The sequence below is a fragment of the Accipiter gentilis genome, chromosome 4 (genome assembly GCF_929443795.1).
Source record: "Accipiter gentilis chromosome 4, bAccGen1.1, whole genome shotgun sequence".
NCBI lineage: Eukaryota > Metazoa > Chordata > Aves > Accipitriformes > Accipitridae > Astur > Astur gentilis.
In genome coordinates this window covers 28,696,694-28,720,610 of record NC_064883.1, presented here as the reverse complement: position 1 = coordinate 28,720,610, position 23,917 = coordinate 28,696,694, and the positions used below count along the sequence as shown (strand labels likewise).

The 23,917-nt window shown below is 38.3% G+C and overlaps 1 protein-coding gene across 4 annotated transcripts in view; it reads left to right on the top strand.

Moving 5' to 3' along the window:
• The window catches only part of ARHGAP21 (Rho GTPase activating protein 21), a 123,906-nt gene that overhangs the window by 18,893 nt on the left and 81,096 nt on the right, over nt 1-23,917 (top strand). Inside the window, exon 1 of one of the 4 annotated variants that reach the window (XM_049799201.1) lies at nt 15,842-15,989. The exons of 2 other annotated variants lie outside the window; for them this stretch is intronic. In XM_049799201.1, the coding sequence (XP_049655158.1) occupies nt 15,906-15,989 (84 nt within the window). In that variant the 5' untranslated portion in view covers nt 15,842-15,905. Of the gene's footprint in view, nt 1-15,841; nt 15,990-23,917 lie in introns of those variants that run through there. One more of the 4 variants, XM_049799200.1, reaches the window with a different exon arrangement.

The following is a 23,917-nucleotide window of genomic DNA, read 5'->3' as shown; positions in this document are numbered from 1 at the left end:
AGAGCCACTTCTCTAGTACCAGATATTTTTGCACAGTCCTGTTACTGTCACTTATGTAACGAAGAGCTTGGCATGTGTGTAGTAGAGTTTTGTGATTGATAGGACACAGTGTGTGTAGTCACACTTGGGACAAGGCTGATGAAAGACATTTCTAAGGTATACTGTGAGCTTAATATGACACTAAGTGATTTTTTTGTTAAGGATCAAGACCTGCTGTTGACTGAAAGAAGGTTGTGGTGATACAAGGCAGACTTTCTGCGGAAATATAGGCAGCTCTGAATTTGATTCACGTGACTTGCTGTTTGTTATATAGTTGACCTGTAGTCTTCCACTAATAACCTGCTTGTTTCTTGGTTTCTGCTAGTGTGGGGTTTTTTTTCCTATATTCCACACATTCAGCTATGCTTGTTTTTCTTAAATTTCTTTTTGAATGTTGGGAGTTTTCAATACCTTGTTTTGTAGGATTTTTTGGCTGTAATATTAGTATTCCCCTGGGCACTGACAGAAGTCTGATAACTGAAACGTGATTGATTTAGGACTTGCTTGTTAAAGTGGTATGTTTTTCTTGAAACTGTAGTTTCATTAGGTTTCACTGGCACATTAATTTCAGGCTTTGAATATAGCTCTCATAGACTTTCTAGAACTTTTTGATAGCATTTTGTGTGGTGTGTTCCTTCACATACAAATAATTTGTTGGTGAGTGAACAGCTTCTTAGTTTGTTGAAGTACACTGGTTCAGGTGGTTTTATGTGCTGTTTCCTGGGTTTGTGCACCTGGATTTCTGGCTTGGGTTGTTTGATTCAGTCTTTATGTATTAGGAGTTTCTTTGAGATTTTAAGTGCTAGTGTATTTATTTCATATTTGCTAGGAGCCTTTAAGGGTGGGCTTTTTTACCTTTTTCGTTTGCTTTGCATTGTAGCCCTTAACACTTCAGTTAAAAAAAAAAAACAAAACAAAAACAAAAACCAAAATTAAAAAAAATCTTTGACCCTTAACTGTATCCAGCTTTTGCAGAAAGGGAATCTGTTATTTATAACATATTTTGTGTTTTGTATTCAGTACAGAGGGAGAGTTTTTAATGTGACAAATATTATAGATTTGATAATTCGTGTTCTATTAAGTTTCCGGGTACCTTTGTACGTTGTCAATCACTTCCACTGTGCAGCCTAAAAATGAGGACCACTTAATGCTGTCTCTCACCCTACTCATCCTGTCCTCTTCCTACTGAACCATTACTTTCTCCACTGTTGGGGTTTCTTTCCATTACTTACAGTGTGGCAAAGACTTACTTTTTTAATGAGTAGAAGACTTGAGAAAGGCCATGGAATTACATTCTGGTTTTGCAGCTTTGGAGGGGTTATTTCAAACAATTCAATGAAGAAAAAAAATTAATACTTATTACTGCTACGAGTAATGCTGGTGGTGTAATTGTTGTTGTTATTACCTGTGTAGCATAGGAATATAGCTGGTCATACTTACTGTTCATAACATTTGCAGTCTGTTGTCTTCAAAACATATTGGTGTCGTTCCCCATCTGTTTGGCACTATTGAGGTTCCTCCCAGAAGACCGTGCCCAGTTTTTGGCCTTCCCTGCAGGGCAGGACAAACTGGAGAGAGGGAAGATGTTCAGCGGCTGGAGTGCCTGGCTGGAGAGGAGGCCAGTGGCACTGGCTTTGCTTAGCCTGAAGCAGGGGAGGCTGAGGAGGCAGCTGGCTGGGGTCTTCAGCCACTTAAAAGTGAAGGGACAAGGGGGAACAGTTGCGATAAGGGAAACTTCAGCTGAATACAAGGAGAAAAAATTCTCTTTGAGGGTGGTTAAGCATTGGAATGGGCTGTGGGAGGTCCAAGAACCTTGCTCTTTGGAGACTTCCAGGACTTTACCGGGCAAAGACATCAACAGCCTCTTTATCAGTAGCCTCCAGTGGCAGCGATTAGACCTGTGTGGTGTTCTTTCTCTAAATAACCTTCTGTTTTGTTACACGGTAAAAACCTTATTGGCATATGCTTTTTAATAAAAACAAGAGGTGTGTGTCAATGTATTCATGCCAGGAAAAGGACACCTATCTGAGCCCATATGTTTTTTTTAGAAAATGGGGAAAATGGAATTAGATTCACTGCAAAACACTGACTTCTCTGTTGCTCTCAGTTTGAATTTTTTTTTTTTTTTCCTGAGGCCCACCTGTATAGTACTTCATGAAGATTAAGTTTTCAGTATAATGTAAAGCTCAGCAGAATTGTGCTATTTTGGACTACTGGGAGCAGTGTCTATTTTAGAGATGAAGGTGTTTCAGGGGTAAGGAAGAAGTAACAGATGATTCATCTTGATCTTAAGTCTGTCTCAAGAACTTCAGTGTGATGACTGAAGAGGAGATGGCTTTTTGTCATCCAGCATGAATTTTGACTAGGGTGATGATTAGGTCAAATTTACAGTTCTTCTTTATCACCTACTTTAGAAGATGAAGTTTTGGTAAGGAAAATTGGAATCAGGTTGACTTTCTGAAGTGCTATCTTGTCTGTGTGGTTCCTGTACTAACTACCTTTTCACAGGATCAGTGCTCAAGTAAAGTGAAGGTACAAGTCTGTTTCTTAGATGTTTCTTTTTTAGCTTATACTTATGTTGGGGAATTCCAGAAATTGTATTTTAAAATAAGTTATTGGAAGCCCTTTGTGATTTTCTCATCATGCTTTAAGTTTTTAGTGTAAATGGTTCTCTTCTGTCAAGATGTCAGGAGTAAGGAATAGGAAAGATGGATCTGAGATCAGTGTGCTTCTTAGAGTGATAAATCTTGATAATGGTGGAGTTATGATTTAGGCCACTGTACCACAGATACTGTGCTTATCCTTCATTTACTAGTGAGATTACTTCAATGAATGCTATTACTGGTTTCAAAAATAATGTTAAAGCTACATGAAGTGGTACACTGAAGGGTTGAGCAGCAAGCTGTTAGGCTGGCCAAGCCCGTCACTTTTAGGAATAAGTCATGTAGGCTTTTCATGTAGACTTTAGACATCATTTGGTAAGTAAAACTTGCTTATCATTAGATTTTTTTTTTTATGCTGATGAATGCTAAAATGCTAATATGAGTAAAGATGCTGCCTACTTTGGCGCTTCCTGCATTGAGGAAAGGTACAGCATTCTGTTTGTCTTGCCTGTAAGAGGATGCGCTGACTTTTTTCTTTTTTTAAGAGTTTTGGAAGGATGAATTGTGCCACTGCATAGTGAGGTTTAAAAGTGTAATTCTAAGCGACATGTTACTACCAAGATCTACTTAGATACGATCCCTGTGGAGCCACGTGTGTTGAGTCTGTGGTTTTTTTGCAATCAGTGTATTTCCCTTTAGTGGTAACCACTAAAAATTACCCTGGGTTCACAGTGTAATTGAAATTTTGAGGCCAGAGGGTGAAGCTATTGACTTCCTCTCTAAATGTAATGGGGCAGTGCCTCTAGTTGTGGAAAAACAGGTCTTTACCAGTGCTACGGTAGTATTTTGCATAATATTTGTTTTTGTCATAAAAAGTTTCTTTTATCCTGTGGTTAAGAAATAAAAAGGTTTTAAATTCCAGTGTATGAAAGAATTAAGTATCGTGTCAAGTCTCTTTCATGCCACAAGTAATTGCCTGTTGCGTATGGACAAATTTAGACACCTGGCTTCTGCGCTTTTGATCATTTAGACACACATTATGGTAGTGCTTAAATTTACATAGTGCTTTTCATATTCTGTCTAAAAATATGTTCAGTTTTCTGAACTCTAGATATAGTTGGGATTTTGTATGTACTCCTTGGTTCAGCATAATATATTGCTGCTTTTAGCGTCTTCCTGTACTTGACTGTTTTGAATTTCCTTACTAGATGCTTAGATCTGTCCATTGCTGAGATAGCAACCTGAGCTCCTCACATTGTAAAGGCCACTCCAGGAGCTATGCCCCATAAAGTGAAGTGCAAAACCACCTTTGCTGTGCCAATGTTTTGTGAATTTGAGCTTTTGCTCTCTAGAAAAGCATGCTTTCTTTAGCTGTTTTGTTGTTCTTCCTTACAGACAAATATAAAATGGTGAAAGTAGAATTTAACCTATTGGAAAGTGAATGTTGATGAGAAAAAAAGTTCGTTGTTCCACCTGTACTAATATAATTTTTTGATGAGAATATGGCTGTAGGTGTTTTCTGACTTAATAATTTTCAATTTCTATGGGTTTTTTTTCCAAAAGAATTCACATGAGCATTATAGGATTGAAATGTATTAAAAGCACTAGCCTACAGTTCTGCAAGTTTCTTTTTTACTTCTGATGAGAAGATCATAATATCTGCATTTCTGTAGGATGATTTGAGAATAATAATACTATAGGATTATGGAAAAAGTATGAATGGAGTAGAGAACTGGTTTATTGACAAAAAAAAAGTGGGATGTAGCTTGTGCAATAATAACTGCATGCTGAAGGAGCGGAAGGTGTTAAGGTTGAAAAGGCAGGGCCTGTGTTCTTCAGGTAAAAGGTATGGTGGGAAGCAAGTGATGTAATGGTGCAAAGAAGTAAAAATTCTTGAATCTGATTTCTTTTGTGCATGCCATTAATTTGCCTGTCTGTTAGTTCTTCTACAGTTGCTCTTGAGCTCATTGGCCAATTTTGGTCAAATTTCAAGGCAGGAGAAAGGTCTGAGAGATAATCAAGTGCCTGGAAGTTTGTAGCAAGTTAGTAGCTAGATGGAAGAGAAGCCCAGGTTAATGTTTCACACTGAAGGTGAGATGGGGGAGCTCTGGTGGCCAGTCAGCACATGCGTGACTACTGTCTAGCCAAAAACCTCATTCTTTCCTTTACAGGGGATCTGATAAGAGGAAAGATGATGAGGGAGAGATACAAGATGTATGCGACCAAAGTCAGTTCAGCTACTCATGTAGCAACTTGATATGTTTAATTTGATTCTAAAATAAACCTTAAGCTGCCTTAGAATTCCAAAGCTTGCTGGAAAATATCTTAACTTCTTTTAAAGTGTATTTTCTTCCAAGTCATTCCACCTTTGGATGAATGAAGGCTTTAGTGAAAGGACGGAAACTTGCACAATGGTGGAGAAAAGCTTTGATCAGGTGTACATATTTTATACAACAAAACATACTGGAAGTGACTAAATTTAGTTTCAGAATATGTCAGATGACTTATCCGATAACACTGTTTGTGCAAACCTGGGCTTGGTCTACATGGAAAAAATGATGGAGAAACTGAAGGAAAATTTGGAATTTTGAATTTCTATCGATTGCCTAAATTGCCTGGAGAAACTACAAGATAGGTAGAGTTTGTAGAGTTTAATCTTCGAGTTCTTTTTTAAAAGTAAAGACTAGAGTTTGAACCTCTGAAAACATGGCGTGTGGAGGCAAGGTGAATAGGGTCTAAACTAAAATTTTATTTGTAGACTTGATGTATGGGGGTAGGGGTGTTCGATTTATTTTGTTTGTTTGTTTGAGGTACCTCAGCTTCATCTGAAGGCATTTGTGATGGTAAATTCCATAAAAAAATTTGTTAGGCTAGCCTCTGGCACTGTGCAACTTACTAAAATTTGGGGGCAGTCAGAAGAGAACAGACCTAACAGTCACCAAGCTGTATTAGTTAACTAAGCTGTTTTTATTTAACTCTTCTTCACTTAGGAAGTGGTGGTGATACTTGTTTCTCTGCTGGGTTCGGTAGCTAGAGTGTGATAGGAGTTCTCTGTACTGCATTATGTGGACTGTAATCAGTACAACAAATTATTGGACAGCTTTGAAAATCTAACCCATAGTAGCTTTATTTGGTAGCATGTTAGCTACTATATTTACACTTTATCCCCCTACAAAAGAAAAGAAGTGCAGGTGTGAAGAATGTTACTCATTAGTAATCTAATGCCTTACAATCTGTGTCACCTGTCCGTACATCTAGAGGAAAAAATGTGCTAACAAATGACTTTTGTTTCCTCCATGGCAAACTGTAGGTTTCTAGTCCCTGATGTTCTCTTAAGGACCCTCTTTTTATATATTCAGTATCTGTAGAGAGTGATAATTTTTAAATGTCATGTTTTTAAAATTTGCTTGAAAGTGTGGGTGCTGCTGTAATATTTAGGAAGAGTTAGGCTTCAAACTGCAGTGAGTAATTCAGTACTAATAATGCTTCCAAGTGGCATCTTTATAACATTTGCATTAACACTAAAAATGTGTGAGTTCTACTCAAGCCTTAAATGTGTGAGTTCTACTCAAGCCACAGGTGGGAACAGGAGAAAGACATTTGGAAAGGCTCCTGTGAGAGTACTTTGAGATCTCTTTTGGTGTGGTGGTGAGGTGGCCAAGGAGGGTGTTCAGCATGCCTGGGCCTTGCTGGCTGGCGTGTAGCTGCTTTTAAGGGTTTTGCTGTAAGAGCTTAGAGCTCTTGCTGCTACGGGAAACCTTCAGCAAGGTATTAAGGAATGTACCCATAGACTGTATGTAATGTTCACTTACAGCTTTTTTTCTAGGGTTTTTAGGATATGTGTACCATGACTCTGATCATAACCTGATTTTCAACAGAGCTATTTTAAAACAAATTTACATTTTCATTCTGAAATGTAACACCTTGAAGAACTGGTGCTCAGTGTGAAGTTGGGTACTCGTGTTTGAGTCTTTCTGATCCAGGCAGTGTTCTTTGTTGGAATCGAAGCAGAATGGAATGTAATGTCTCTTCTCCTGACATGAAAATGGTGTATGCTTAATCATTACAGCATTAAAATTCCAGTCTCCTCTTCTGCCTTTTTCATGATTTTTTTTTCTATGTGGATATGTCCAGAGCAACAAGGGAAGCTAAAATGGTAGGATACTAGAAAGATACAGGGGAAAGGTAAGACTGTAGATAAATAGTGCAAAAATACATTGTGAACTAAGATAACATTATTAAAAATAGTGCTCTGATAGTGCAGATGGCAAAGCTTAAAATCATGGAGATTGACCATCTGCAAGGGGAAGTTATCTCGCATAAACATGTTTTTGTTACTCCAGTACACTCATGGAACCCCCCCCCCCCATATGTTTAGAATAGCAAAATAAAGATGTTATATGAAATATAAGATTAATAATACTATGTAGTACGTTTTCCAGCATGCCAAAAATGGTTTTCAGGGTTTGGGTTTTTTTTAGTTCAGTCAGTAATGTTAGTTAAGTGAAACGAATGTTCGAAAATTCTTAATTGTAGTTAAGATTAGACTTAAGCTTTCTGTTGGAGCGTACCTTTCTGACTGCTCTGTACAGTCCCTTTCTTGCTCTGTCAGTGGACTGCCTTCTAGCTGAGGGAAGAGGAAGGCAGGGGAAGCAAAGGAGGTGGTACTTTGCTAGCGGAGAAACTCGAGTTGCTTCACACGTGCTCTGGTAATTTTAATTTAATGGGGATTTTGTTTCCTCATTTTAGCTGGCTTCAGGAGGAGGACGGCTACTCTAATAGCCTGTTAAGTGAGGCTTGCTTAAATTCAAAATCTGTACTTTGTGTTGAAGGACAGTCTGCTATTATCCCCTGTGGAATGTCAAAGTTGTATTTTGAAGTAGACCATCTAGGGAAGTACCCAATATACTAACTCAAATATGAATATTCCATTGAAAATGTCTTGGTGTTGAATAGTTCTTGTATTTACCATCAGTAATAATTTTTAATTTTGGTTCTGTTCTTGGTCTTAGTTCAGAGAAAGCAGGAATGCACCTTTGTTCTTATGAGGCTGGCAGAGTGTCTTCCTATGTAGCATGACATAGGTGTTGCTTTCTGGGAACGTGTTGCAAGAAGCTCAGGCAGTTCTTGGTACACAAACAGTTCAGCCTTCTGAGCACCCACCCCTGGTCTCAATAAGAGGTTTATTGGGCTGTAAATTAAGGTGCTTCAGTGTGGTGACAATTGGTGATTAGCTGTATCCAAATCTTGTATTTAGAGATTGCTAGATTATTGAGAAGACTTAACTATATTATAATAGATTAGCTGTGTAAATAATGTCCTGGTACATTGAAAGGATTTTCTCTATAATCACCAGAGCTGGCACTATATTTTCCCATGTGTTTCTATATACATTAATGTATATTCATATCTCAAAATGGAAGTTTTAGGGTTCTGAAGCCAAATGTTGTTCAGGCAAGTAACTCAGTTCTGGCTTTGGGCTCGGATCAGAAAATAGCAGAGCTGATTACATGGCACTGCAGTGTAGTGAAGAATATGAAGACAACAGGAAGTATACCTATTAATATTACCCCTGTGGTGGGGCTCAAGCCAGTTGTGGACCCATGTGTGTTCAGATAGGATCACTCTACTGTAAACAGAAAGCCTTCTTTGAAAGAAAATGTGTGCTGTTGGTACTAAAGGCATTAAATTTTATGTGATTTAATTTAGATGCTTTTACCATGATTCCTGGGGCAGCAGGGGGTGAGGAACCTCCTTGTTCTCTAACCTGATTATGGGTGCATCATTACCACTTTGTACAGAATGTCTTCTAGAGATGCATATGTAATTTAGACACTTAGTAATGTAGTTTATAGTTGTTGTTTTCATGAGGAAGAATTCAGTGGTGGTGGTACATTATGGTAGCAATAAGCATTGCAGTATTTTTTTTTTATGTTTTGGTTGGACATGAAAAAATTACCATGGAGAGAAAGTTCAAATTAAGTCATGTTGTGTTTCTTCTTTGAGTGGAGATGATGTAGAATAACCAGGTGAATAGTACTAATGCGATCTCAAATGCAGTTAAATACACTTGTGTGTAGTTTTTCTTGGTTTTGTTTTTTCATCCTCTGTTGACATATAAAACTAAGGATAGTGAGAGTAAGTGAACACTGAAACAAAACTGATACAGTTGCATGGACACTGGGTTAGACAAACAGGAATCTCCATAGGAGCATACTGTTTTTCTTTTGTAATCCAGGAATTTGCAGGTGGAAAGCAAGTGATCTGTTCCTGTGAGATATTGAGCTGTAGGTGATAGTGATGATAGCTTGAGAAAACTTCTGCATTCTCATGAGTTGGATCTCATTAACACCATAAACTTTACAGAAGTGCTTAATGGTATCACAGAAGTATACTTTGCATATGAGTACATATTGCTTGTATTTCTTATTGAGTCCCCACTAAATTTGGCTGTGTTTCTTAAATAGAACAGTGATAGAAGCTTGCTTACAGTTTCTAAAGATTGCCAACTGCCTTATTCGGATTCAGTTTGGGAACTTGTATGCTGTTTTTTCTCCAGTATATTCATTTTTGTGGAATAACATACAAAATGATGCTTTCCTGTAGCTGAAGTTAGTAAAAAGTCAATTCTTATTTGAGTACCTGATCATTCTCGGAAACAAAGGACGAAATCTGTAACTGAATAGGTCAGATAAAGGGGAAGAGAAAATGCATCTTGTATCGTTCTAAACAGAAGTTGGTTAGAATAAGAACACACCAGACTAGTCCACTGAAAATGGCTGAGGCTAAAATCCAAGGAAGTGGGCAGTACTGGTAGCTCAAGAGGAGTTTTCTCTCCGTCATGAATCTAACTCTTGACAGATCAATATTGCTATCCTGTATCCTTCTTGGAAGTAAACAGGATGATGGTGAAGTTGTCTGTGAGTGGATGCAAGAGGTTTTTGAAGAGTTAAGCAGCCAAACTGATGAGTTCCTCACTCTGAGTCTTTAAAATGTTCCTAGAACGACTGTCTTCATATGATTTATGTGTTGTGAATTTGTTTGCAGGGGGGCTGTGTATGCTCACAAAATTAATCACAAAAATACGTTGCTTGATTAATCTAATGAGCTTATATGTTGATTAAAAATACAAGTTGCATTTATGCAGAAGAAAAATGTCAGTTATGCTAATCTCAGTTATTTTCTTTTGCCCTTAGTTTCTGATGGAAGAGTGGTAAGTCTTGTGTACTTCCTTGGTTTTTTAGTACTTGGACTAATAGGAGAACTGTAGTAGACTGGTACAAACATGTTAAACAGCCTGAAATGATACTGTGCCAGCTATTCTAGAGTTGCATTTTTTTCCCCTAAGGATATCTGTTGTGTGTTTAGTTCTATTAACTGTATTGCGTCTTAAAAAGAAGTTGATACAGGGGGAAGGAAACACTCCAGATTTTTTTTTTCTTTTTTAATATGGAGAGAGGGGGTGTTTGTATTTACTGTTTTTTTTTCCTTTTTTAATGGTCACAGGTTTTTGTAACAATTCCAATGATAGGAAAAAAATTCAGAATGGAAACTGTATTTTGGCCTCTTCCTGCTCTTGACCTGGTTTGTAGGAACTCTTCTCATTGTCAGTCTTGTGAGCTGAGCAATGGAAATACTCTGTGTTTTTTTCAGACATGCCTTTCCTTTTTGCTCTTGTGCGCTTCTTAATTTCATTTACTAAAACAAGCCAGATTTCCTTTGGAGCTTCACCATCATCATTATCAGCCTACACCTTGTTGGTAACTTCTGAAATATATTTCAGTTGCTTTTGAAATTCTTTTTAAGTAATCACTGTGTACAGCTGTGGTTAATGATAGCAAAGGGGATTGAGAGGTACTGTAAAACACTTCTGCCTCTGCTATATTTGGGACAACAAGGGTGAACAAAATCGTTTCCTTGCTAGGAGCTTGTAACTTCTGGTGGAAAATAATTGCTTTCCAGATTTCAAAAACATCTTATCTGATGTGGAAGAAGGGAGGAACCAATGAAGGTGTTATTTGTTGCTTGTATGTGTGCATACTTTGTTTTATTTTTGAAGTCATTAAAATGTCAGTATAAGGAAGAAAAATATTTGTTGCTTGGTGTAGAGTGCAGCAAAGCCTTTGTTGTTATACTGGAGAGTAGTGCCACTGGAATTCCTGTTACTGGCTCCAAGTGTGATGATTCCTTAACTGGATAGATGAAGTAATAACTAGGTTTGCCTGTAATGGGACTTTCTCAGTTCACTTGTGTTCTCAGTCCAGTTGTCATTTAGTGAAGTACATTTTCCATGCCTGACTCTTAAAAGATCACTTTAGAGAGTCATTTTAATGCATTAGCATATATAAGGATTCACAGTGCCTTCTTACACAGGCACGTTCTCTAGTGACAGCTTGACTAGAATTAGCTTAGCGGGGAAAAAAAAATAGTTTTCCTTTACTCAAGGATTTACCCTTTCAGAGAACTTGGTGCTGTAAATTCTGAACGGCATCTTTTTGGGACATACTTCAGTGTCTGCTGATGATGTGATTGACTCCTGCATATGGCTTGCATATTTGGTTGTGTACAAAAAGTATCTGGAGTTTTTAGGAAATGGAAGCCCTTCCTTTCTGTGAGCGTGAGCTGTGTTTCTGTTTCAGAAAGCTCACTGTAGTTTTTAGATAGAAGTCTAGGTACTTGAGGGGCATATTTTTTAGGAAGATCTTGCTGCTTCACTACTGTTCCTCTTTAACTTTCTAGAGTTTGCGTACAAGACTGACAGGTTCTGAGAAATAACGAGCTGAGGAAGTTATGTTTCTGACCTAGGTTTTTTTGCGTAGTTACCTCAAAATCTTAAGATCCTAAATATGTAGTTTTTAACACCAGGAGAAAACATTAGACTTTGTGACAGGCAGTCTTTGAGAGGATGTGATGCTTTGGATAGGCCCTTACTTTTTTAGTTAATAAACTGCATAATTGAACTTCAGCTCTATTGTGGTCTTGGAATTTTAAGTGGTCTCTTCATTATTTTAGGGGGAGGAAAACTGACCAGCAGAATTTCAAAACCTGAATGTTGTAATCATCTTTTTTTCAATCAAAGCTCAGTGTATAACGAGGAGCCGTTTGGGCAATTGGACATTGAGACCTTTGGAGCCTGCTAATGTTGATGTGTGTCCTCCATCATTCTCTAATTATGCAATGAGTGCATCTTTAAATGCTCTGTTGACCTTTTTATACTCCAAATTGGAAATTCAGTGTGGAAGCCTTGCTTTTTGTGGTGGGTTGACCCTGGCTGGATGCCAGGTGCCCACCAAGCTGCTCTATCGCTCCCCCTCCTCAAATGGACAGGGGAGAGAAAATATAACGAAAGGCTCGTGGGTCGAGATAAAGACAATTTAATAAAGCAAAAACAAAGGTTGTGTGCGAAAGCAAAGGAAAACAAAAGATTTTATTCTCTAATTCTCATCAGCAGGCTATATCTGGCCACATCCTGGGAAGCACAGCTTCAGTACTTGTAGCGGTTCCTCTGGAAGACAAATGTAGATAATGAATGCCCCCCTTCCATCTCCCTTTACTTAGCTTTTGTATCTGAGCTGATGTCATGTGGTATGGAATATCTGTTTGGTCAGTTTGGGTCAGCTGTCCTGGCTATGTCCCCTCACAAGATCTTGCCCAGCCCCAGCCTGCCAGTGAAGAGGAGGTGGGAAATGTTGGAGAGACAGCCTTGATGCTGTGCAAGGACTGCTCAGCAGTAGCCAAAACACTAGTGTGTTATCAACACCTTTCTAGCTACCAGTACAGAGCACTGCACTGTAAGGTCTGCTGTGGGGAGAATTAACTCCATCTCAGCCAGACCCAAACACTTCTAAATTTTGGGCAAAACTTTATAAACTTTAAAAAAGTTTAAAATGTTTATAACACAATTATTTTTGTTTTGGTTTTGCATTAAACTCTTTGAAGGCAGGCATTAGTAAATTGAGTGGTAAAGGTAAAAAGGGAAACCCTTTCTTTATTGTATGCCTACTTCAAGGAGGTTCCATCAATTCTTATGCACTTGTATGAGAATTTTCTAAGTGGAATCTCCTAAGCTTAGTAACCACACTTAGGAGGAATAAATAAGGTCTTCCAAAAAACATGTTAACAGTAAAAGTAAAGTTAGAACAGAGGAATGCTAAGCTACTGGCATTTGATCTAACCTCGTACCAGGAAGGAGATTGTCTCCTGTAAATGAGAGAGCAATTGTCAGACTAGTTGAAGATTATCAGGAACAGTTTTCAGTAATGGCAGATCAAATTTAGAAGTCTGAAAATTCTGAGAAAGAGTCAGTTTTAAGCAATAAGTGCAACTTACTGTTAAAGGTGCCACTCTTGCAGCAGTTTCTGAGCTCCTCCTTTTATCTAAGGGAGTTCAGTAAAGACTCAAGCTTGCAAAAACTTTGGTCCTCACCTCTTTCTATGCCTATTAGAATTTACAGGCGTTTTGATACTGATTTTTGGTGGCAGCTGTGAGGCCAATACTGATTGTTTCTGAAAATATTGTCCTACCCCTCTATATTGTTGTTCATGTTTTTATCTCCAGTATTTAGGTGCTTTTGCATGAATTGCAGTAATATAATATAAGCATTGGCCAGATTGGAGGGGAAAAAAAATATTTTTGTTTTAGAATTTCCTTAAAACAGATTTGAAAATGAATGCCAAAAAGTAACAGGTTAATAATGGCTGCTGATTTTATGGGAAGAGTTGCACAAATTTGTTTCTGAGGTTTAATGGACTTTTTTTATAGATCATACTGTATAGTAGGAGGCTTCTAATATACTATGTTGAATACTTTATTAGGAGTTTGAGTACTTTGTAAGGAATAAATACTGAGTAATACTTTATGGATCTTAAAGTAGATAATTGATAGTGAAATAATCGGTTGATCGCTGCAGAATGGTACTGAAATACTGTTTAAAAAGAACCTGGTTGATGTTGGGTTTAGTATAGAATAGCAGTCTTCTCTTATTTTCCAGATCTCCCTTCCCCCTTTCCCTTCTTCCCTCTACCTTTAGTTGATGACAGCGTTTTTCCACGGTGCAGCTAATGTGCAGCAGGCCGCTTTTCCAGCCATGTGTCGGCTGCCCCACACATTCTGCCAGCATCCCTGCTGCTGGTCCTGCAGGGTGCTGGGTCCTTCCTCATTCCAGCATTGCTGTCCTGGAGACTTTGCTGCCTCATTCTGCTCCAGCATCTCTGCAGTAACTGCCCACTCGGTAAGACGTTCCCAAACATTCTCCTTCTCCAAAATTTCTCAAGCTCAGATAGTTATGATGTCTGTTGTGAGGAAGTGTATCTGTTCCACCTAGTAATAGTTGCTAAGCAGGATACTTCTTGTCAGCACAGGCTGCTTTAGCGCAGACCATTTGACTTGTACAAGGAGATTTTATTGTTTTCATATCTCGAGCTCTTTAATCCCTTTCTTTAAGTGCTTTTTCTGAGGCCACATTCATTTTGTGCCATGTTGCACTCATATTAGTTGCCCCTTTTTTGTAATTAGGTGTTGTAAGGATAACAGAGAACCTCTGCCATGTACATATTAAAATGAACCAGAATAGATTTGTTGTACACGACTGTGTCTTGGAAGTTTGCAGATTGCTCATGTTGCTGAGAAAGAAAGAGGTTGGCTTGGACTCTGGCATTAATTCCCAGGGCCCTTGGGATGAGAAATTAGAACAAGATTTTTTTTGTTTGGTTTGGTTAAAACAAATGAGGCCTTATTTGTATAACACTCTCAAAGTTGGAAGCTGCTATTTGGCCACACCATTTGTTTGACCCTCATGTACAAGTTTGTTTTATTTCCAGGCTGCTTTTATAGCACAGATTTTCTTTCACATTTCAAGTACTTTTCAGTCATTTGTCTGTTACTGAACCAAAGGGTGAATTGGCCACCTGTTCTGTAGCTGTTCTTCCATACTTTCTCAAGATAAAAAAAGTCTTTTGCATCTCGCAGATGTTGTTCTTTGAGGCAGAGCATGAGTGCTGATGCAGACAGAAGGCTGCCCTTCTCATATGCATCTCATCTCCTGTGTTATCCTTATTGTGCTTTTACTGAAGGAGCTGCTGAGGCTGGGAATGGGGGCACCCTGAGGCCTGTTTTCTGCAGGGCTGTCTCTGCTTGTTCTTTGGCTTCAGGTCAGAAGATTTGGGTTCCTTCTTCTGTCAGTAGATTGGGATCTCAAGCACACTTTCAACAAATAACACATTCTAGTTTTAAATTATTTTGAGCTACAGCTGGTAGATAAAGCCTTGTCTGTCTGTTTCTCAAGCATTTGTTAGAATTGTGGTGTTTAAATTGCAGACTATTGCAGTAAGTTGTTTCTGTGAGTAGTTTAGTAGTTCATGTAATCATCAGGTAAAGTGTGTATGTTTCTGTGGAAACACATTTCCTGTGTTTCTGAATCTCACCTTTGAAGGGGAAGGGGGAATACAAGGTAGGCAGTCAAGACACAGAAGGTGAGGTGCATGCTGAAATAGGGTGGTTGTTTGCAGGTTGCAAAAAAGAAATATGTGAAGGAAGAAAGAAACTTTTCCAGTACTTCTGCGGTTTCTCAGGATCTCTCTGGTGTTGCATCTTTCATTTTCCTATCAATAGGGCTGTCATCCTTCATTACAAGAGGCAGACAGAGTTTCTGTGCAATGCTAACGGTACTCTGATAGGTTTAAAGGGGAGTCTGCCATTTAAGACCCTGATGTAGATGAACCCATTTAATTTTTATGAAAACTGTGAAGTTCTCCTGATGGAAAAGTTGCTTGTATTGTGCTGTGTTTAAAACAGTAGCCCTAAGCTTTTGGGTCTCATGAAAACACAGAAGCCATCATCATAACTGTACCTAAGCAAGTATAAGATTAATATGATATCAATTATTATACTAAATTGTTGGTATTCAGACTCATTTCAGCAGCAGCAGAAATGAAAGGGCGGTGGGGGAAGAACAAGCATTGTTTGTGTGTGCCTTTCTGTGTTTGCTTTACTGAGATGTCTTAGGATGTTCTTATTTCCTTCCCCCCCCCCCCCCCCCAAGAATGTGTAATTTGGCAGCTTCAGAAGTATTATTTTGAAGAATGTTATGCAGTTCTGTCAGTTTATCTTGTTGAGTTGACACATGGTTGGGGTGGGAAGGGAGACTGAACAGGAAGGAAGGTCCTTGTTCCTGAATGTCATTTACTGCATAGCGCTCATATCCTCGAGGATCACCCGGACAAAAGCTGAGTCAGAGCACAGCAGCAGTCTGCGCTATAGCAAGACATGGCCCAGTTCAGGATTTTGAACTGGATGATCAATCACAACTGGAGTTTCCTATGTAACCTGTATTGTGCATGGAGTGGTCAGGTTTGTTGTTTGCTTATCCTTACGTGCTTTAATATGATTGTATAATTTAGAATAAGGGGAAAACCAAAAATGCTGGGTTGATCTCTTCTCCCTGCCCCCAATCCTACTGAGGATGTAGTATTAGAAATGTCATTTACTAAGGGAGTTTTCTGGAGTTATTAAGCGTACAAAGCATGCTTTGACTATGTATTTGCTTTTTTTAACACTTTGAGTACTTTAGATAGTTCTCTTAGAGTCTTAAGCTTTGAGGGGTTTTACTTCATGAATTGCACAAAAAGGTAAATATCACATACAGGAAGGGGAGATATGCCAGGATAAACTGCATTTTTAGTAAATATGAAGCTGATTTGTTTTCTGTTTTAAAAGGACTCAAACGTCTTGGCTAGTTCAAAATACTTGATCATGAATATGATTTTAAAAAAATAGTGTGGGGGAAGTTGTTACATATTTTTTTTAAACATACAGGATAAAATAAATTTCCACAGGATATGGACAGATTTAAGTCTAATTGACTGACTTACTGCAGAACTGGAAGGAAAAAACCCCCACCTGCCTGGTTTTTGAATGGAAACATTTTAAAATAGAATCCACTTACTAAAGGATTTAAAATACTGTATGGAGTTGTAATACTACTTTTAAGGTACTCTAGGTATTACCTGTATTTCTCATATAACATTCAGCCAGTCAGTGAAGAAAATTTATTTAATTCTTCTGTGGGGTAAGGGGAAGGTAAGCACTTACAAAGTTGCAGTTTCAGTACAGTAACTAGAGGCAGGTGATTCAGAAGTATTCCCACCATACATAGAAGTCGTTTGAGACAATATGCTATTTAAAATACAGACACCCCCTGCATGTCATGTCTGTACTGAGACTTTTTAGTTGGGAAAAGATATTGCTGTGTGTTGTTGTGGGTTTGGTTTGTGGTTTTTTTTGGGTTTTTTTTTGGGTCCCCCCTTCCCCCCCCCCCCTTGGTTTTTCTTTTAGAGGGTGTTGGGTGGTTTTTGGTTTTTGTTTTTTAAATGATGCACAAGCTGATTCACAATGTCTGGAGTTTTTGAGTCATCTATTTAATGTTGTAGGTTAAGAAAGTCTCTTTTGTTGAATTAAAAAAAACAGAGGAAACTTGAAGCATTTTCTTACAGTCTTAATTTTCACCGATGCTTAACTGTTTCACTAAATTTGATCTAGTTTGCTTACACATATGTAAGAATTCACCTGTATGGGTAAATTCAATATGACAATTGCGTCCCATAGTTCAGAGAAATCAAGAAGAAATAAGAAAAGGCTTGGCTCATGATGTGGGCATCCTGTGAAGTTTTAAAATTAATTTGATACAACTAGAGGGAAGGGGTTCTGTTTATCAAGCAGATTGAAGTGAAAACTTTTTTAAAAAAACCAAACAAAACCCAAACAAAAAAAACCACAAAACCCCCCCCAACACACCCACTGCAGCCCCACCCCCAAAATAAAACAGCCTCCTCCCCGCAACCCCAGAACAGGGTTCATTTAACCTAAAAACTCTTACCAAGCTGGAAAGAAAAACCAAGCCTTAGATCAGTATAATTCAAATTACTTGCATGCTTGAGGTAGAGATGTTGCTGAACTGTTTGATCTTGCTAAATCTTATTATTTAAGTAGAATATGCAACTGCTGTGTTTGTTGGGTTTTGGTTTGGTTTGTTGTTTTGTTGTTGGTTTTTTTTTCCTTAACTGAAGTCCCTGTAAACTACATATTTTAATGAGTTGCTGTTGATATTTTTCTTTGAAATGAAGCTGAAAGTTCATTTATGGGATATTAAGTGCAGCCACTCTCTTCCTAATGCATTGAAATGCCATGGCAGAAGTGGAAGCAGTCACGCGTGGCGAGAGAGGCATGCTGCTTCATACAGCAGTGTTGCTCTCCATGTTCTCCACCTAGCAGTGTCCAAGCATGCTGCTGGTGAGAAAACAGATGGGTGACCTGTGAAGTCTGAGGCTAACAGCTCTTTCTCAAGCGTAACCTCAAAGCACAACTCTGGTTTGGCTCATGGTATCCTTGAATTAGCAGAAGTTATGCAGCTTTTTTGGTGACTTCCATCCGTCTTGACCCCATTAAAACATCAGGGGTGTTTTACTACTTGTGATCTGAGAGCCGAGTTGAAGGCTTGCCTTATAGGAAAACAAGTTTTCTTCTAAAGAGTCATAAGAAATATATATTCAAGAAGAAAATAAGAACTTACTTGTCTGTATGTGTTACTAATAATTTCTCAAATCAGGTTACAGAGTCTTCTAAGGATTTCTTTTGTTTTTACTGCTCACCCACCCACCCCGCACATACGTTTCCCAAAGTTTGGTTTCTAAAACAGGAAGCGAAGAAGTATGAAATAGGCAGGAATATTTTCTTCTGTCTACTATGATAATTTAGATTTTAGAAGTACTTTCACAGTGCAGCATGAAAGTTACTATGACTGCAGAGAGTTGCCCTTTGCACTCTGATACAGCAGGCTGTTGTGTATATCAGAATGTTTTCAAAGGATATGCAGTGTCTTGTGCTAAAACAGAAACCTCCAAAATAAAATTATTAGATTATGCAAATCAGTGTAGTTCTTTTGACATCAATGAATTACAGTTTTTAGTTCAAACCTTAGATGGGATTGATGGCTATCATGTGGTGATCCATGAATAATCACTCAGAAGCCTTCTGCGGTAATCTAAGACTACAAAAATAAACCAAATTGCCTGCAATTTTTCATCTTTCATTCTTTGTTCATGGGACAGCTTCATTACCTATCTTCTAATCTTTCTTAAAATGAGTTATTGCAGAGTACTAAAGTGTCTTGCTTCTTTTTTGTGTTGTCTGTGACTTGTCTTGTGGGATGTGGGGTAGATGCAAGTGTGAGAGTCTTATGGGCAATTTAGAACTTCAAGGTGGTTGCAAATGTAGGATTAGTGAAGGAGAGCAGCAGGTTAAAAGCTTGTATCCTGTGGGAGACCACTGTAAATAGATTTATGTGGAGATTTGTGTCTGTACTTAACCAGACTGACCCAACAGCGTCATAGATGATTAGTCCTATTATTGATATAGTCTGGTCTTGGTAAACAAGAAATTTTTAGTGCTTTTTCTTAAAAAGAGAGAGAGAAAATATCTTCAAAAATAAAGCTAAGGCAACTTTTTTTTTATGTTGATAGTTTGGTGTTTATGGAGTTGTAGTCTGAGAATCGTAACTTAGTATACTAGATGTGGTCCAAGTAAGAAGAGTTCTTCAATAAATGTATGGAAGTGCTAAGTAATATTTTTCTCAGTAACATAACAGCTAGGTTCATCTTCAGTAAGATACAGAAGCAGTTACCCCCACTGTCCTTGTAAGGACATCCTTTATCAGGCTTCGGCATGTGGGTGAACTCCTGAGATGCTTGGTATCTCTATTCACCTTGTGGCCATGGTGGGATTTATTAGAGCAAGTATGTCTAAAACAGTAAATACCACTTCTTCAGACAGCTGGAAGAATTACTGGTAGGTAATATAAAGTAGATGATATGACAGTTTTGGGTTTTTTCTCCTTGCATCACAAATACCTTGCTTTCAAATGTTAGATAGGGAACAGTAGGCCACTAGTTGAATGTAGGTTGTCGTCTTACCTGCAAACAGTGTAGGTCGTCACTGTGCTCTAAGCAGGCTTTTATTAGTTTGAGAGCAGATCTTCTCATGTGTTGTTCTCATTGGTTCTTTGTTGAACAACATCTGGCTTTTATTTTTTATCTTGTTGCTACATCTGAACCTCTAAAAGTAACAATAATGTTCTTTCAGCCATGTAAATACTTAAATCTTGGGTTTCTCAGCCAGAGAGGTATTCTGCAAAGTTCTGTAAACTTAGAGTTGGTCAAATTTCATTGCACTGGGTGGGCCTGACCATGGAAGTTGTTGGGCTTGGAGGAACCTTCTCATCAAATACTATATTGATGGACATGAAAGTACGTTAGTATGTTGTGACATTATAGCAGCCAAGATCTCTAATTTCTATTTTTTTAGCTTGAATTCATTATTGTAGGCCATGTTTTCTGTGGGGCAGTATGTGAGAATGAGATGTTGCAGTGCAAGCCTGGCTCTCACATTGCCTTCAAGCCCCAGCACACAGCAGTACTGCAGCAGCTGCTGCACTGCAGCTATTTCCCTTCCTTGGGAGAATCTCTGATAACACTAAAAAAGCTTTTCAGTCTTCCAAATGTGTCACTTGGAGGATGAAATAACAAAGGCGGCTGCATTCCTTGTGAGATATTTGCAGCTGATAACGGTTTTGAAATGTGATATTTGTGTTATCTCACTGTGCTCTTACTTCTGTTTATCTGCTGCCTGGGGGGGGGGGGGGGGGGATATGATAAAAATCTTGTCTCATAGCAGTGCAGGGTGTGATGTTTTCAGTTTTATTGAGTAAAAGGTGTAAAATCATTGCAGGAAATAGCTGGTGCCTTTATTCATTGTGGGAATTCACATTGCTGGAGAAACATTTAGTAATGTTCAGAAGTACAGGGAAGTAACTCAGCAACAGTGAGCAATTCAAGCTGTAGTAATAGGCATGCAAAGACAGGTAGTTCTTAAAGAAGCAAATAGATTTGTGTTAAAATTGATTTCTTCTCTCTCCCCATCCCAACCTCCAGAGAGAGATAGAAATGTAGATTTAGTCATCTATATCCATCATTCCTTACTGGCATATTCAGTGCAAACTGTGAGGAAGTACACAGGTCACGTATGATTACATCATAAGTCAATGTTGAAAAGCTGCTGGATTTGCAGCTAAACTGAAAATCCTGTGGGCAACTTTCTCCTCTTTATCCTCTTAGTGATAGCTCACCTCTGGGCAGTAAGATTTAAGGGTTTGGGTTTGTTTTTTTTCCCAGGTTAATGACTTCATAGCCCTTTTTTAAGCATCTTCCTGTGCATTCTATCTTTATAATTTAAGTTCTTCACTGAAAAAGCTGCTTTTCTTCCTCTGTTGTGTGTGTACAATAGATTACAAATTTAGGATTTTGAAATAATTTAACTTGGGTGATTGGATATGTGGCTTTGCATCTGTGTATGCTAATTTTTTAGTATTTTTTTTTTTATAAAACCCAAGCCTTTTCACTTCTTAGTTTAAGGCTTTTAAAACTTACAGTGCGTTGATTTGCACATTATATTGTATGTTCAAATTAAATATCTTGAAACACAGGACCAGGTTTATTATATTTAAGTGGTGAGTTTGTCTGCAGGAGTTTATTAATAGTCTCTGTATTAGAAAGTTTTAACACCAAGTAGCTCAAGCTGTATATTTAGAGGTTATTTTTGAGGAGGAAAGCTGCGTATGTAGGGATGTAAAGGATCTTGACACATTGGTCTTACAAGGTTTGTGGTGTCTTGAGCCATGTTCTCTATGTTAAACTTCCTAAGAAGTTTAGGCTTGATACGAATAGTTCTTCTCTCAAGTCAGTCGTTCTTAAAACTCTCCCTATGTGTCTAGGTTAATCTTTTGCAAATGGAGTCAGACTCTGGAATAACAACTCACTTGCAGTAACAATGTTTTTAGGGTGACAGTTTGGATTTTGATATTGAGGGTCAATTCCCTGATCTTCCAAATTTTTCCTTTTGACTTTGGGCAGCCCAGAGACACATCTGTTAAGTAGAGCTGCAATATTGCAGAATTGAATGATCTTAGCAGCTTGAATTACCAGCAGGTACGATGACATGTTTAGGCAGATGAAGTGGTGTGGCTAGTCTCTAAATGATTGCATTTTCTTGTTTTTAGAACAGGAATGAACATACTTTGTTTATGGTGAAAAGTTCAGTAGCTTCAGTAAGAGAAGATCAACCTCATATTTGATAGAGAGCAGGTGTAAGGTATATTTCTGTCACGCTGCTGAGCCCACAAAGTAAAGCCCTTGCTCAGCATTGTAGCCGTATCGTAAAGTAGCCTAGTCCAAGCCCAGAGGTTTGCCATAAGGACAAAGAGGCTGTGGAAAAGTGGGTGCTCTCCTGGGTGGTTTGGCCAACTTAAACTGTGTCCATTGTAGAGCTGATAATTTTTTGAACCAAGACAGTCTCTGGCTACAGTGGAGAGAAACAGTATGAACTGCAGGAAACATTAGATAGTTTCAGAGCTGACATTAGTTTAAAGTTGTGGTGCATCTGGTTATTGAAATGGGGTCTGCACAGGTTGAGTTTTGCTGTGTGCAATGAATTTGTTTGTCTTAATGGTTTCTGCAAAACTGTTTCACATGTAAATAGGTATGTTGTAATAGTCTGGTGAGTGTAGTGGAAGCTATCTGGTATGTTGTGTGTTTGATAAAGTCCACGTTATCCTAGAAAGCAAAAGAGTACAAACTTCGATGCAACTCATTCCTATTTTTTCAGTAGTGCACTTGGCTGGGGACACTGGCGGTGTTTCTTATTGTTCTCTCCCCATTTGTAGGAAGCAGAGTGGGTCATGGGGCGGGTCGTATTCTTTGGTCTATCAAAAAGTTCCCATAGGCTGAATGAAGCGGTGTAAGGCAGCCCTTGACAGGCGATGACTCTGTGCAAACCACTCTTTATCACTTCTGTCAGACTGCTGAGAAGGTTCTTTTATCATGCATGGAGTAACCTCAAACATTGGTTCAATGCTGAGGGGCAGAAGCATGCTTTCTTCATCTCCATCTCTGATATTTCCAGATTAGACTGTAAGGTGAGGACAAAGCATTTCCTATTCGTAATGAGCAACGACAGAACAAGCAGAGAAGGAAAAGCTTCAATTTAGCTAAATTAAGATCACATGACATTTTGCTGTTATGCTACCAGCCCTGCAGATGTTTCCTTTCTTTCCAGTTTAAGGATGTAGCTATTAAGAGGGAAGGCTTTTGCTAATGAGCCTATAAGAAAACAAGGAAGCTCTCAATTCCTTTTTGTTTTTAATATTTTTCTGACTAAATTTAATACTATGAGCTCCATGTTTATTATTGTAAACACTAAATGCAAGATATAAACAAAAACATATTGTTTGCATCTCTGTCCTATGAAGTCCCTGTACTTCTTGCTCTGTTTCTGGGTGCTGTTGCTTGAAATTGACTGTTACTCTGTGGAAGTGTAAGGCATGATCTACACTGAAGTGCATGTCATTAGCTTTGAAAAGAATCTTGGTAAAGTAGTACAGTTTTTGAATGTGGACAAGGTACTAGAAACGTGTATATAGGTGCACATACACAAATACAGTATACTTGTGTGTGTATATATGTATAAAAATAAAATAGACATTTATATGGTAGATAAGGATAATTTTAATGAGTTGAAGTATGCTAAACTTGCTAGTATCTAGTGTTTAAAGGGAGAGCTGATAAGTTTATGTATACATTTGCATAATTCGGTGATTAGGTGCCAAGTCTGGAGAAGTTGTGTTCGAGCGGTGGTGGAGCACTAGTCATGCCAGACCTGATCTTTCTCTTGGTGAAGTTGAGCATAGTGTAAAAAGTCCAGGTATCAGAACTACAGTATAAGAAAAAACAGAGCTTGTTCTATTTAAAAAAAAAAAAAAAAAAAAAAAAGCAGCTACTTCAAGTCTAGCCAGACTTGGTAGGTTGGGATTCTCCCTGCTTCAAAGTAAAAAAACTTTCTGGATCTCCCCTGGCCTGGGAAGCTGGATGTTCCTTTTATTCAAGGAAGTATGTCCAGCTAGGCTCAGTTTATAGAGCCAATTGGTGTCACTGCGTAGTTTAATACAGAGCCAGGTAAACTGAACAATTTTCAGTTGAATGGACACATGGAAGTGACATTCTTGAGATCATCCTTTTTCAGACTGACACATGTCACTAAATCCTAAAGTGGTTTGCCACTGTAAAGCTAGTTACTTGTGTTGTGATGGACAGACTTGATTTCAAATCAAGAAGATCAAGTTTTTCAGGCATAGGCATTCTCTAAACCTTCTTGCTTTTCTGTGTTTGAGTTTG